The sequence below is a fragment of the Vipera ursinii genome (genome assembly GCF_947247035.1).
Source record: "Vipera ursinii genome assembly, chromosome: Z".
NCBI lineage: Eukaryota > Metazoa > Chordata > Lepidosauria > Squamata > Viperidae > Vipera > Vipera ursinii.
In genome coordinates, this window is record NC_139517.1 from 1,808,189 (window position 1) to 1,823,417 (window position 15,229).

Genomic DNA, 15,229 nt, shown 5'->3' on the forward strand with positions numbered 1-15,229 from the left:
CCAGAGAGCTCAGAACATATTTGATAGCCGCCTATTTGACACCGTGGGGAGGATCCTAAGGAGAAATTTATAGTCCCTGACTTACAACCATTCATTTAGTGACCGTTTAAAGTGACAGCGCCACTGAGCCAAGGGACATATGATGGTTTTGAACACTGCCGCAGCATCCCCCAGGGTCATGTAAGCTGTCTTCCCAATTGTCCTCCAAAGAGACTGGACAGCCCTTTGTCTGAAATGGTATAAGGTTTCCTGCCTGAGCACGGGGTTGATGACCTCCAAGGTGCCTTCCAACTCTATTATTATTATTATTATTATTATTATTAGTAGTAGTAGTAGTATTAGTATTAGTATTAGTAGTATTATGCAAACTCAATGGAGGGAGCTGGATTCGCTTAGCGGCCGTGGAAATTCCCTTAATAACCGCAATGATTCGCTTAACGACCTGAAATGATATAAGGTTTCCTGCCTGAGCACGGGGTTGGACTAGATGACCTCCAAGGTGCCTTCCAACTCTATTATTATTATTATTAGTAGTAGTAGTAGTAGTATTAGTATTAGTATTAGTATTATTATGCAAACTCAGTGGAGGGAGCTGGATTCGCTTAGCGGCCGTGGAAATTCCCTTAATAACCGCAATGATTCACTTAACGACCTGAAATGGTATAAGGTTTCCTGCCTGAGCACGGGGTTGGACTAGATGACCTCCAAGGTGCCTTCCAACTCTATTATTATTATTATTATTATTATTATTATTATTATTATTATTATTATTATTATTATTATTATATTAGTATTATTAGTATTATTAGTATTATTATTATTATGCAAACTCAATGGAGGGAGCTGGATTTGCTTAGCGGCCGTGGAAATTCCCTTAATAACCGCAATGTTTCGCTTAACGACCTGAAATGGTATAAGGTTTCCTGCCTGAGCAGGGGGTTGGACTAGATGACCTCCAAGGTCCCTTCCAACTTTATTATTATTATTATTATTATTATTATTATTATTATTATTATTATTATTATTATTATTATTATTATAAAGCGGAGCTGGCACCTACCAAAGATGGGCGACCGCTTGTTGGGGCAGATGTGGTGGAAGGTCAGGTCAAAGAAGGTGCCCAGCTTCTCGCCCAGCAGAGCCACGAAGGTCTCCATGTCGGGGCTGTCCACCAGGCGGTCCGAGAAGACCCTGCGGAGAAGGACGGCGGGAAGAAAGGCCCAAAGACCCTTAGACGGGCAGTCCTCGCCTTACAACCGTTGGTTGAGTCAATCGGAATAGCATTGGAAGGGACCTTGGAGGTCTTCTAGTCCAGCCCCCTGCTCAAGCAGGCGACCCTGGACCGTTTCGGACAAATGGTTGTCCAGTCTCTTCTGAAGAACCTCCAGTGATGGAGCATTCGCAGCTTCTGGTGGCCAGCCGTTGCACTGGCGAATTATCCTCCCTGTGAGAAAATCCCTCCTTAGTTCCAGGTTGCTTCTCTCCTTGACCAGTTTCCATCCGTTGCTTCTTGTCCTGCCTTCTGGTGCTTTGGAGAATATGTTGACCATCCTCTTCTTTGTGGCAACCTCTGAGATATTGGAACACGGCTATCCTGTCACTCCTTTTCATCAAACTACAACCGTTCTTCATATGTAAGAAGAACACATACATCCTTGACAGAGTCAACAATCAACCATTGGAACAGAAGTTGCCTTCATCACTGGAGGCTTTCAAGAAGAGCCTGGACTGCCATCGGTCAGAAATGGTGTAGAGTCTCCTGCTTGGGCGGGTTGGGTGGGGTTAGACCAGATGACCTCCAAGGTCCCTTCCACCTCTATTCTATTCTGTTCTGTTCTATTTCTATTCCATATTTTATTATTCTATTGTATTCTGTTCTGTTCTATTCTAATTTCTATTTCTATTCTATTCCATATTTTATTATTCTATTCTATTCTATTCTATTCTATTCTATTCTATTCTATTCTATTCTATTCTATTCTATTCTATTCTATTCCATATTTTATTATTCTATTCTAATTCTATTCTATTCTATTCTAGTCTAGTCTAGTCTAGTCTACTCTATTCTATTCCATATTTTATTATTCTATTCTATTCTATTCTATTCTATTCTATTCTAATTTCTATTCTATTCCATATTTTATTATTCTATTCTATTCTATTCTATTCTATTCTATTCTATTCTATTCTATTCTATTCTATTCTATTCTATTCTAATTTCTATTCTATTCCATATTTTATTATTCTATTCTATTCTATTCTATTCTATTCTATTCTATTCTATTCTATTCTATTCTATTCTAATTCTATTCTAATTCTATTCTATTCTAGTCTAGTCTAGTCTACTCTATTCTATTCCATATTTTATTATTCTATTCTATTCTATTCTATTCTATTCTATTCTATTCTATTCTATTCTATTCTATTCTATTCTAATTTCTATTCTATTCCATATTTTATTATTCTGTTCTATACTATTATAATTTTATTCTATTCTATTCTGCTCTATTCTATTCCTTATTTCTAATTCTTGGTGGAGCAGTGGGCTAACGCCTCCTTAAGTAACACCAGCTGCCTGCAATTAGTGCAGGTTCGAGTCCCACCAGGCTCAAGGTTGACTCAGCCTTCCATCCTTCCCAGGTAGGTAAAATGAGGACCCAGATTGTTGGGGGCAATTAAGCTGACTTTGTAATAATGCCGCAGGGGGGGGGGGGCGAGAGCCCTAATAAGCAGGCATATACATAGAATGAAGGCTACTGCTAAGCACATTGGTTTGTGCTTCTTAGATTGTAAGCCGCCCTGAGTCTTCGGAGAAGGGCGGGATATAAATGGGATTAAAAAAAAAATTCTATTCTATTTCTGTTCCATTCCATTCCATTCTGAGAGATAACCTGCTTTTTATTTCAACATGAAATTGATATTCGAACATATTTAAGCTTTTAAGAAGAGCCTGGACTGCCATCTGTCAGAAATGGTCTAGGGTGTCCTGCTTGGGCGGGGGGTTGGACTAGATGACCTACAAGGTCCCCTCCAACTCTTGTTATTCTGATTCTGACGTCTTAGTCTCCAGGCCTTTAACTGTCTTAGTTGCTCTTCTCTTTTTTTCCAGAGTCTCAAGAACTTTTTGCTAATGTGGCGGCCACATCTGGATGTGGGATCCCAGGTGTGGCCTTACATCTGGGATACTGCCTCCGTTCCAAAACAGTGACCCTTCCAAGTTACGGTGACCTGGGAAAAAGGCGATTTGCCACCGGTCCTCGCACTTACGACCGTCCTAGCCCCCCCGCGCTCATCGGATGAAAATTTGGGACATGGGTCGCACAATCACCCTTTGCGACATTCCCGCAAGTGAAGTCAATGGTGGGGGAGGTAGGATTCGTTTAACGACGTCTCGATTCGCTTAAGGACTGCCACGAATCGCTGAAACCACTGTGACCGAAAAATTCGTAAAGTTGGGCACGACCCGACTGAACAGCCGCCTTGCTTAACGCCAGAAATTCTGGTCTGGATGGCGGTCGTAACGTGGAGGACCAGCTCTATTGTCACCCTTATATTTATTTTATTTACATCCCGCCTCGATGACGATAATTATGAGATGATTTTTTTATTTTTCCTGGCCACCACTGAGTCTGGCGCCCCCTGCTGGCCAGGGCCATGAGACAACCGCCGACCCCCCCCCACCTTCAAAGCAGCCTCTTGCAAAGCCATCTCCAGCCCAGCAGGGGGAGCTGGCACCTTCCCTCCAGCGGGGGAGGACGATGGGCTTGAGGGAAGAAGGAAGGGCAGAGGACCTACCTGAAGCATTCGTGAATCCAGAGACGGGTCAAGCTGGCTTTGGTGTCGTGGAAGTCCTTGTGGGCCCTCAACATGCCTTGGAAGACCTGAAGGAGATCCGGGACAAGTGCAGGGTCTCGAACACAACACAACACACACACACACACACACACAAACCCGACTGTGGCTAGACACAATGGGGAAGGGGCCCTCTCTGCCCTCCAGCCTTTTGGTGGGAAATGGCTGGTCCATTAAGATGCTTTGCTACTTAGCCAGGCCAAGCAGGAGGAGGAGGAGGAGGAGGAGGAGGAGGAGGAGGAGGAGGAGGAGGAGGAGGAGGAGGAGGAGGAGGAGGAGGAGGAGGAGGAGGAGGAGGAGGAAGATGGCGGCTAAGGGGTCCTAAAGGTCTCTCTGAGCTTGGCGGTTTTCCTTGCAGACTTTTCATGACCCAACTAGGTAACATCATCAGTGCTAGAAGAGTTTGCAGGGGGGAGGAGGAGGAGGAGGAGGAGGAGGAGGAGGAGGAGGAGGAGGAGGAGGAGGAGGAGGAGTGCGGGGTCCTTGGTGATCTCTGATCTGGGTGGTTTCCTTGTAGACGTTTCATGACCCAACTAGGGAACGTCATCAGTTATGTACAAGTGGCTTGATGATCATCGTCAGCCCTGATGGCGTTCCCTACTTGGGTCATGAAACGTCTGCAAGGAAACCACCAAGGATCCATTAGTTCTCCTCCTCCTCCTCCTCCTCCTCCTCCTCCTCCTCCTCCTCCTCCTCCTCCTCCTCCTCCCTTCCCTTCGAGCACTGGTGACGTTCCCTAGTTGGGTCTGCAAGGAAAGTGCCACACTCAGAGGGCACCAAGGAAACAGCCCCCTCCCCAGTTCAACCCTGAGCGACAAATATTCTGTGCTATCTCTACGAACAGCCGCAGGAAATTCTTCCGTCCTGTTTCTCTTCTTCCTTTCAATTTATTAACAATTAAGAGGGAACAATAGAGCACAGGGTTCACTGAAGCAAAATGCACCCAGCCTTATTTAATTGGATTATCTAAGAAGCTGGAACTGGCTGCGAGCTGCCCAGAATTAATCAGTTTAAACCAGGTGAAGTAAACACGGTCTCCTGTGTTATCCCAATGTTGTGATCTATCTATCTATCTATCTATCTATCTATCTATCTATCTATCTATCTATCTATCTATCTATCTATCATCTATCTATCTATCTATCTATCTATCTATCTATCTTCCTTTCTTTCTCTCTTTCTCTTTTTCTCTTTCTTTCTTTCTTTCTCTTTTCTTTCTTTCTTTCTCTCTTTCTTTCTTTCTTTCTTTCTTTCTTTCTTTCTTTCTTTTTCTTTCTCCGTTCCTTCCTCTCTTTCTCTCTTACTCTCTCTCTCTCTTTTCTTTCCTTTCTTTTTTCTCTCTTTCCTTTCTTCCTCTCTTCCTCTTTTTCTTTCTTTCTTACTCTTTCTTTCTTTCTTTCTTTCTTTCTTTCTTTCTCTTTCCTTTCTTTCTTTCTCTTTCCTTTCTTTTTCTTTCTCCCTTCCTTCCTTTCTCTTTCTTTCCCTTTCTTCCTCTCTTTTTTCTTTCCTTTCCTTTCTCTCTTTCCTTTCTTTCTTCCTCTCTTCCTTTTTCTTTCTTCCTCTCTTTCTTTTTCTCTTTCCTTCTTTCTCTTTTTTCTCTCTTTCTCTTCCCTCCTTTGCTTTTTTCTTTCTTTCTTTCTTTCTTCCTCTCATTCTTTTTCCCTTCCTTCCTTCCTTCCTTCCTTCCTTCCTTCCTTCCTTCCTTCCTTCCTTCCTTCCTTCTTTTCTTTCTGTCATCAACTTTTCAATTAAAATGCTGTCCCCCCCCCCTTCCCTATTTTTTTGCAGGAAAACCTGCCTGTTTACCCTGATCTGCCTTTCCTCGCATCAGCTCTTTACGGTTCAAGGTGTCATTTGAATGATCAAAAAAAACCCCAAAGTAAATGAATTGAACAAGGTGAAGATCTAAATAGGGCCCGCCTGGCTTGGGATACGTCCTACTTTAAGCCGCCCCGGAGAATGTGCTAACGACGGATTAATGATGAAGTTGGGGAAGCAACGGGGTGGGGTCGGGGTGTGAGTGGGCTCTTCCTTTTTTGGGGGGGGAAGGGCCCCCTATTTCTGGCCCTGCCCTGCACCCCTTAGCCAGCTGAAAAGGGAGGCAGGTTGGCACCGGAGAGCCAGGTCCCGGGCGCCTGGCTGCGTTTGATGTGCGGGAGGAGAGCTCCGGGGCTTAAACCTGGGATAAACATTTCGGTGTCATTTCATGTCTCCAAAGCCGCAGTGCCCATTTGATGTGCGCTCCGCATCTCTGCCCTGCTTGGAATCCTAATGCTCACAGCCTCTGGGCATCCGTGGGGACGGCGTAGGAAAACATTTTAAGGCTGGCACGGGGGAGGAGGGCGGAAATTCCTTAGGATTTGAGGAGGGCGGGGGGGGGGGGAAGAAACCACAGGACGGAGGCGTTTGGAAAAAAGACGGGATAAAGAGAAAATCCTTCCCTAATTCCAAGCTCTGAGGAGCTAAGGAAGACTCGCTTCCTTGCCCGAGGCAGAACCTGGTTTGCAAGCCGTGCGTGCGGGGAGCCCGTCGCTCCTCTAGGAGAGTCGGCTGGCTTGGCTTCGGTGAAAAAGCACCTGCAGCCCCCCCCCCGCCCGCCCGTCCCTTTGCCAAGGGCGATGGGGTTTTTTGAGAAGGCAACTTCAACAGCGACAAAGGTGCCTTTTTCAACAGGCAACTGGACTTACTGTGTTTTCCTTTGAAGAGGTTTCGCTTCTTGTCCCAGAAGCTTCCTCAGGTTCTGACTGAATGGTGGGGAAGGGAAGGATTTATACTCCTTGCAGACAGCTGCTCCTTTGCCTTCTTTTAGAGAGCCGTTAAGGCCACTTGGAGGTTTGTCCCAAAGGTGCTTTTTCAAGAGGCAACTGGACTTTCTTTGTTTTCCTTTGAAGAGGTTTCTCTTCTCACCCCGGAAGCTTCCTCAGGTTCTGACTGGATGGTGGGGGAGTGGAAGGATTTATACTCCTTGCAGACAGCTGCTCCTTTGCCTTCTTTTAGATTGAGGCCACTTGGAGGTTTATCTGCGTCCCCAGTTGTCCCAAAGGGGATTTTTCGAGAGGCGATTGGACTTTCTTTGTTTTCCTTTGAAGAAGTTTCTCTTCTCACCCCGGAAGCTTCCTCAGGTTCTGACTGGATGATGGGGAACCAAGTGGCCTCAACGACTCTCCAAAAGAAGGCAAATGACCAGCTGTCTGCAAGGTGTATAAATCCTTCCACTCCCCCACCATTCAGTCAGAACTGAAGAAAGCTTCTGGGATGAGAAGCGAAACCTCTTCAAAGAAAAACAAGTCGCCTCTCGAAAAAGCAGCTTTGGGACAACTGAGGACACAGACAAACCTCCAAGTGGCCTCAACGACTCTCCAAAAGAAGGCAAAGGACCAGGTGTCTGCAAGGAGGATAAATCCTTCCCTTCCCCAGCATCTGATCAGAACTGAAGAAAGCTTCAGGGATGAGAAGCGAAACCTCTTCAAAGAAGAACCAGAAAGTCCAGTTTGCCTCTTGAAAAAGCACCTTTGGGACAAACCTCCAAGTGGCCTCAACGGCTCTCTAAAAGAAGGCAAAGGACCGGCTGTCTTCAAGGAGTATAAATCCTTCCCTTCCCCAGCATCCAGTCAGAACCTGAGGAAGCTTCTGGGACGAGAAGCGAAACCTCTTCAAAGAAAAACCAGGAAGTCCATTTGCCTCCTGAAAAAGCATCTTTGGGACAACCGGGACCTGAAGAAGACTGAGAATCTCCTTAGACATTCAACAGTGACATAATTCGGACTCCGGGCCCCCCGTTAGCTGGAGAGGAGGAAGGGGTCACCACAGACCCCTGCTTCTACCTTGGAAATGTCCCGGAGGTTGAAGAGGTAATGGATCTTGGCCGGGGTGGGCAGGAACCGCTGGACCACGCTGTTGTAGAGCTCCACGGTGGCCTCAGTGATGACGTTGCCAATGGGCTTGACGGCCTCCTCGAAATTCTGCAACTTCTGGTTGATCATGGTGCCGAATATGCGTCGGATTTGGGAATCCTGTCCACGGGGAGAAAAATCAGGAAGAGGGGTGGGGGCGGGACAGCACCCCTCCCCGCCCCACCTGGGTCTGAGATAAGCCTCCAGCTGCAGGAGTTGCCTTCCTGGAAGTTCTTTGCAAGCTGGATAGTCTTCAAGGGTTGCCGGGCGTAGATTGGTTCTGATGGAAAACCCTCGTCTGCCTACCACACGGGGGCCCTCGGAGGTTACGCCAGGAGACCCCGTGATTTTTAGAGTGGGGGGGCTTCAGCATTTGGAGGAGGAGGCCCCCTTGCAAACCCCTGGCCCAAAATAGGAGTTAAAGCCAAACTTTAAAGGATTGCATTGAAAACCTGGATCAAATGTTGAATAAGAGAGCATGTAAGGCAACCTTGACCTCTTTTAAGACGTGTGGATTTCAATGCCCAGAATTCCACACGTCTTAAAGCAGCCAAAGTGGAGAAAAATACAGACAGGCCACAATTGAGGCCTCCCCCCCTCCCCAATTTCTGTCTGGGGAATTCTGGGAGTTGAAGTCCACACAACTTTCAGTGGCCAAGGTTGAGATACATTAGCCCCAAAAGGGTTTTAGCCACGGGGATTTCACCCCAAATTAGAGTTGACCAAAAGGTGACCCCATCCTAGCTCAACTGGAAGGTCCTGTTAGGTGCAAGGGACCTCCTGATGGGATGCAGCTCAGAAGCAGGTGGAGATACCAAGTCCCCCCTTCCAGCCGTGCCTCGCCAGCAGGGCCAGTACAAACCTCTCCCCATCATCCATCACTGGAGGCTTTTAAGAGGAGACTGGACAGTCACTTGTCTGAGACGGTATAGGTTCCCCTGCTTGAACGGGGGGATGGACTAGAAGACCTCCAAGGTCCCTTCCAGGTCTATTCTATTTTGTTCTGTTCTGTTTTCTATTCTATTCTATTCTATTCTATTCTATTCTATTCTATTCTATTCTATTCTATTCTATTCTATTCTATTCTATTCTATTCTATTCTATTCTATTCCATTCTATTCCATCCCATTCCATCCCATTCCATTCCATTTCTTATTCTATTCTATTCTATTCTATTCTATTCTGTTCTGTTCTGTTCTGTTCTGTTCTGTTCTGTTCTGTTCTGTTCTATTCTATTCTATTCTATTCCATTTCTTATTCTATTCTTATTCTATTCTATTCTGTATATTATTATTCTGTTCTATTCTATTCTATTCTATTCTATTCTATTCATATTCTTATTCTATTCTATTCTATTCTGTATATTATTATTCTATTCTATTCTATCCTATTCTATTCTGTATATTATTATTCTATTCTATTCTATTCTATTCTATTCTATTCTATTCTATTCTATTCTATTCTATTCTATTCTATTCTATTCTATTCTTTCCATTTCCATTCCATATTTTGTATTCTATTCTATTCTATCTTATTCTATTCCATTGCATTCCAATTCTTATTCTTATTCTATCCTAGCCCTGCCCTCCGCAGAGGGACGGTGGGCTGATGTCTGAACTGGGCACCACCTCTGCAGGAGCTGGTGACCACCCACCCAGCAGAGAGAGGGCCAGGGAAAGATTAGGGAGGGGGGTCTCTCTCTCTCCTTTGCTCCTCGTCTCGGCTCCCCCCCCCTTGCACGCCAAGCAGCCCTTACAGTGGGGAAGGTCATGTTGATCAGATTGAAACGGCTTTGTAAACGACTGGAGATCACCGTGCGTCCTCCGCCAGGGGGTCCCATGGCTGCCATCAGGAACATGTCCTGGGGGTGGGGTGGGGTGGGTGGGAAAAGAGACAGACGTCCTCCTGGATCAAAACCAGGGGAGGGGGAAAAAGAAGAACACCCCCCCTCCTTTCCCCGCAGCCCACCCTCTGGCTGCAAAGGGTTTAGCTGCCTCTGTGCCGAGAGAGACGAAAGCAGCAGCAGCATACAAAGAGCGGAGCATAATCACTGCCACGGCGCGTGCCACCCTGCCCCCTGGGTGGGGGGGGAGGGGGGGCTTGTGCCGGCCCGGCCCCCTCCTCTCCTCTGAAATTCAGAGACACGGCGGCCTCTTTAACCATTATTCCGGGCACAAACGTCTCTGTTTGCCAGCTGCTGGGTTTTCAAACCACCCGGGGTCTAAGGAGAGACAATGCGCTGGGTACGTGAGCGCATTTAATGTGCCGGAGAGGCGCCTGGAAAAAAAAACCAACAAACCCGCCTTGGCAGGCGGGCAGGCGCACGGCTGGGCCTGGGGATCTGGTGTGTGTGGGGGGCGCCGTAGGTGGGGCCCGCCCTCCCCGTGCAGCGAGGCCTCACCTTGATGTGTTTGATGGTCTGCTTGGCGCGGTCGTACCAGAACCCGTAGTCCAGCCAAAGCCGGAGAAGCTCCAGAGGGGGCTGGGACCCGAAGGTGTCTTTGGCCGGCATGTTCAGATCATCCATGAAGGTGATCATGCTTTTCCCCCCCATGGGCACGTAGACGCCCTTGGTGCGCTTCTCCACGCGGCTCTCGATGATGCTCTGGACGTTGTTGGAGGTGGTCTGCGGGACGAGGAAAAGAGGGACGCCTATCAGAAGCGGGACCCAGAGCCTCGGAGTCCGGGGCGCCCTCCGCATTACGACCGCAGTAGAGCCCCAGGTTGCAACTGAAAAAGAGATCGGCGGACGGCCATTTGTCGGGAAGGGTGTAGGTAGGATCTCCTGCCTGAGCAGGGGGCTGGACTAGATGATCTCCGAGATCCCTCTCAGCTCCGCTATTTTGTTATTCAGAAAAGAAGGACCAGCGGTGACACGATCACAGTGTTTCGTTATTATTTGAGGGAGCTGCCATAAAGAAGAAGTGGAGGGGGTGTCCACCTGTTCCCCAAAGTGCCCACGGGCAGGACAGCAATGGGTGGAAGATAATCGAGGAGAGAAGCAACCTGGAAATAAGGAGAAACTTCCTAACAGTGAGGACAATTAACCAGTGGAACAGCTGGCCACCAGAAATCATGGGCGCTGCATCCCTGGAGGTTTTTAAGAGACACTAGACAATCACCTGTCTGACATGGCATAGGTTCTCCTGCCTGAGCAAGGGTTTGGACTAGATGACCCCCAGGGTCCCTCCCAACTCTGTTATTCCGCGCCCCATTTGATGATCGTTTTTGTCACAATCGTTAAGCGAGTCAAGTGATCCCAAAAGGAGCTCGCCATGAGCTCCGTCCCATTTCTACGACTTTTCTCGCCACCGCCGTTAAGCGAATCAGCACAGTCGTTTTAAGCTAGCCACCCGGTGGTTAGGTTAAGCGAACCTGGCTCTTCCCCACCCTCTTCGCTTCGTCGGGAGGTCACAAAAAGGGGATCGCGTGAGCCCTTCCCCTTCGGGACGCTGCGGCCGTCCTTTCATGTGAGCCAGTTGCCAAGATTCGATCCCACGACCGCGGGGAAACGCCACAACGGCCGTTAAGTCTGGAACGCGGGGCTAAGCCGCTGTTCTCAGGGCTGTTGTCATTCGCTCGCTCAGTAAATCATCATTAAGTGGAAGGCTTTATGTACTCGGCTCCAGCGAGGCCCGTCTCCTGTCCCGGTTGGATCAAGGGTGCTGGGAGGGAGGGAACGCGTTACCTGTGCCGACATGTTGATCACCAAGACGGCCCACTTGACGCTGTCCAGGGACTGAAGCACCCCCTGGGCGATGGAGGTCTTCCCGGTGCCCACCGTGCCCACCAGCAGCACCGGCTGTTGGTTGGCAATGAGAGCGTTCACCAAGTAGTTGTACCGCATGGTGTCCACAGTGGGAACGATGATCTTGTAGAAGGGGATACTATGAAAAAGAAGCGGGGGTATCGGCTTGGGATGTCTGCTTGGCCAGCACCTGCCCCTTGGCAGATGTGCCACCCCTGTCCCTGTGTGGTCCTTTCGCCACCGCAGCTGTGCCGGAAACCCTTGCCAAGAGGCACGAAGACATCCAACACGGTGACATAATTCCCGCAGCTGTCGTCTCCACTGGAGCCTGACAGCTTGGGCGGAGCCTGTTGTTGACGACGCTGTCGGCGCCCGGCGTTACGCCGGGGCAGCTGCCCGCCCGTGGGCCCCTCGGGGACCGTGTCCCTAGCAATTCCATAGCCCTGATTGGATTAGGGGCAATTGGTCTGTGTGTGTGTGTGTGTGTGTGTGTGTAAATGGATGCGAGCCATTGGCTTAAACTACCAACTCGTGGTCGTGAAGTTGGGAGTGATAGCGGTTGTGAAGTTGTCTGGTTGTGTGGAGGCCGGAAATGAGAAAGGGGTTGAGAAGCCAAGCTGGGCACGAAGACAATGTCTTCGGCACCTCCTCTACGGGCAGGCCTCAACTTACGACCAAAGCAGAGCCCAAAATTTCCATCACTGAACGAGACGGTTGCTAGCTGAGTTTTGCCCCATTTTAGCATCTTTCCTAAGGCGGTTGTTAAGTGAACCGCTGCAGCTGTCGAGTTAGTCCCACGGTCGCTCAGGGAGCCCGGCGTCCCCCGTTGACTTCGGGGAAGGTCGCCAAAGGGGATCACGTGTTCCCGCGACATTGTGACCGACATAAATAGGAGCCGGTCGCCAAAGCGTCTGATTTGGATCACGTGGCCACGGGGACGCTGAATGGTCGTAAGTCTGAAAAATGGTTGTAAGTCCCTTTTCCCTCCAGTACCGTTGGAACTCCCAACGGTCGCTAAACGGACGGTTGTAAGTTGAGAACCACCTGTACTGTTAGGACACCAGTGATGAGGGAAGGACCCCCAAGGAGCAGCGTTGAGGGCAATATGACCCAACTTCAAGCCAGGATTGTCTCTTGACCCCACATCCTGTTTTCTGGACCGATCCTTGGAAGACCACACCCCGCTCCTCTTCAGCAATTTCCACCATGTTGCTTGTGGCTGGTCCACCACTTGGAACAACTGCTGTCCCTCAGGAGCTTCTGGCCTCCAAAGCCCACCCCAGGTCTGAAGAACAGAGGGGCGTTCTCCCTGAAGCCCATTCTTCCATGATCTTGAGACCTTGGCCAACGGGCCAGAAAAATGGTTACTCACTTGGGAGGGTATCTCCACATCTTGGGAAGGTTGTCCTCAAAGGCCACCCACTGCTTCCTCTTGGGGTCCACGTAGTACTCGTAGACCGTGTCCTGCGGGGAGGAAGCAAGGACGTCAGTGTGTGAGGTGGAGTTCCCAAAGGTGCTTTTTCCAGAAGGCAGCTAACTGGACTTTCTTTTTTTTTCTTTGAAGAGGTTTCACTTCTCGTCCCAGAAGCTTCCTCTGGTTCTGACTGGATGGTGGGGAAGTGAAAGGATTTATACTCCTCCCAGATTGCTGGTCCTTTGCCTTCTTTTAGAGGGCCCTTGAGGCCACTTGGAGGTTTGTCTGTGTCCTCGGGGCCACCTGAGTGGTGCAAATGGGCGTGGAGCCTCCTTTCAACATTTCTAAGAAGGCTCCACACCCATTTGCACCACTCAGATGACCCCGACGACACAGACAAACCTCCAAGTGGCCTCAACGACCCTCTAAAAGAAGGCAAATAACCAGTCCGGTTGCCTCTTGAAAAAGCACGGACTGGATGATGGAGAACTTCCACAGATGCGTGAGGTGGATCTTCTCAACGTTGCTGTCCAGGCTAAACCCAGAAGACCGCCCCCTCCCTACCCCCCCAAAAGCCAAGCGAATCGGAGCGAGACCTTGTTAGGGAAGGATCCCTCTATTTCCCGCAGGAAGTTGTCGATTTTCTTCCGGCCTTCCTCGTCCACGGCCGCGCATAGGGACCAGATCATGCTGAAGACGAAGTACATCTCCACCAGGGTGGAGTAATTCTCGGCGTCGGTGAGGCTGAGCTGGAGGGAACCGGGGAGAGCTTCAGGGAAGCCACCCAAGGCACTGGTTCTATGACGACTCAGTGCGGCCAGGTGGGTGGGATTCAGTGGGTGTGGCCAGCCGAGTGCCCCAAGTTTGCCCCCGATGTCAATGCTGCAAACATTGACATGTTTTTGCACTGACAATCCAAGAGGCAGCCTTTTGCTTGAACTGTTGGGTTTCGAATCACTAAAGCGCCGGAGGAATTCAACCCGGATGTTTTGATAAGATAAGGGACAGCCGCTTTCAAAGGGAAGCGAAACTTTGTGTGTTGAATTAGTTGGTCAATCTGATTCACGATGTGTAAATAAGGAAGGGAAATTCTGCCTGATGTGGTGGGTCAAGGGAGGAGAATTCAGATCCTGGCATGATGTCCTGGTTCCGATTAATAAGAAAGATCAAAGTACACTGCATGATTGTTTATTTCAAAAAAGTCTATAACCGTGGTGGCGAACCTATGGCATACGTGCCACAGGTGGCACGCAGAGCCCTCTCTGTGGGCACGCACGCCGTCGCCCCAGTCCTGGGCCTTCAGCTGGCTTTTTAAAAACCTTTTTGCTTTAGGCCTCCGTCACCATGTGCAAAAAAAAAAAAATCAAATCAATTTCAACTTCTCGCAGGAAAAAAAAGATCTCACAACGTTGGAATTGATTGATTGAACTTTTTAGTCCCACCCAGTCTGCTGTTACCACCGCAGCCACGACCACCCAATGGGCCAGGCCCACCCAGCACCCGACGATACATAATTGGGTTTTGGGTTGTAGTTTGGGCACTCGGTCTCTAAAAGGTTCACCATCGCTGGTCTATAATAATGAAAATGGAGCATCGGAACTCATTGGGTGGATGCCAGAATCTGAATTCTTCTCCCTTGACCTACCACATCATGCAGAATTTCCCTCCCTTATTTACACGTAGTGAATCACGTTGACCAATTAATTCAACACACGAAGTTTCACTTCCCTTCGGAAGTGGCTACCCCTTATCTTGTCAAAACATCCGGGTTGCATTCCTCCTGCGCTTCAGTGATTCGAAACCAAAGAGTTAAAGCAAAGGCTGCCTCTTGTCTTGTCAGTGCAAAAAATGTCAACGTTTGCAGCATTGACACCCGAGTTATCCACACCCAGCCGGCTGCACTTAATCCTTCAGGTTGACCTGGCCGTGCCCACCCACTTACCCACCCACGCCCACCTGGTGGCATTCCAGTGGCCACACCCACCGTGCCATGCTCCCCCCTCCTGGCCTTGTCCGCCGCTTACCCCTTCCTCGGCCAAGGAGTTGAAGAGTTTGCAGAGCGCCACGATGCCGCTGTACTCCGAGATGGGAACCAACTCCTGGCAATTTTCCTTCTTGAAGTTCAGGATCTTGTTGGTGAATTTGTCGAACATCCGCTGCAGGGTTTCCGCTTCCACCTGAGGAGGGAGAGGCGCAACTGCACAGAACGGGCCAATTTGCCATGGGACAATTCCGCAAATTTACAAAAGGTAGGGCAAGAAACAATGGATGGAAATGGAGAGAAGCAACCTGGAATTAAGGAGACATTTCCTAACAGGGAGG

The 15,229-nt window shown here is 48.9% G+C and overlaps 1 protein-coding gene across 1 annotated transcript in view; it reads right to left on the minus strand.

The window, feature by feature from the left end:
• DNAH2 (dynein axonemal heavy chain 2) overlaps positions 1–15,229 on the minus strand; it is a gene marked incomplete at both ends in the record, with an annotated part of 106,937 nt that overhangs the window by 33,937 nt on the left and 57,771 nt on the right. Inside the window, 9 exons of the mRNA XM_083378746.1 lie at positions 1,061–1,191; positions 3,796–3,881; positions 7,677–7,865; positions 9,502–9,606; positions 10,147–10,371; positions 11,434–11,632; positions 12,866–12,957; positions 13,504–13,656; positions 14,932–15,084. Coding sequence (XP_083234872.1) covers positions 1,061–1,191; positions 3,796–3,881; positions 7,677–7,865; positions 9,502–9,606; positions 10,147–10,371; positions 11,434–11,632; positions 12,866–12,957; positions 13,504–13,656; positions 14,932–15,084 — 1,333 coding nt within the window. The remainder of the gene's footprint in view (positions 1–1,060; positions 1,192–3,795; positions 3,882–7,676; positions 7,866–9,501; positions 9,607–10,146; positions 10,372–11,433; positions 11,633–12,865; positions 12,958–13,503; positions 13,657–14,931; positions 15,085–15,229) is intronic.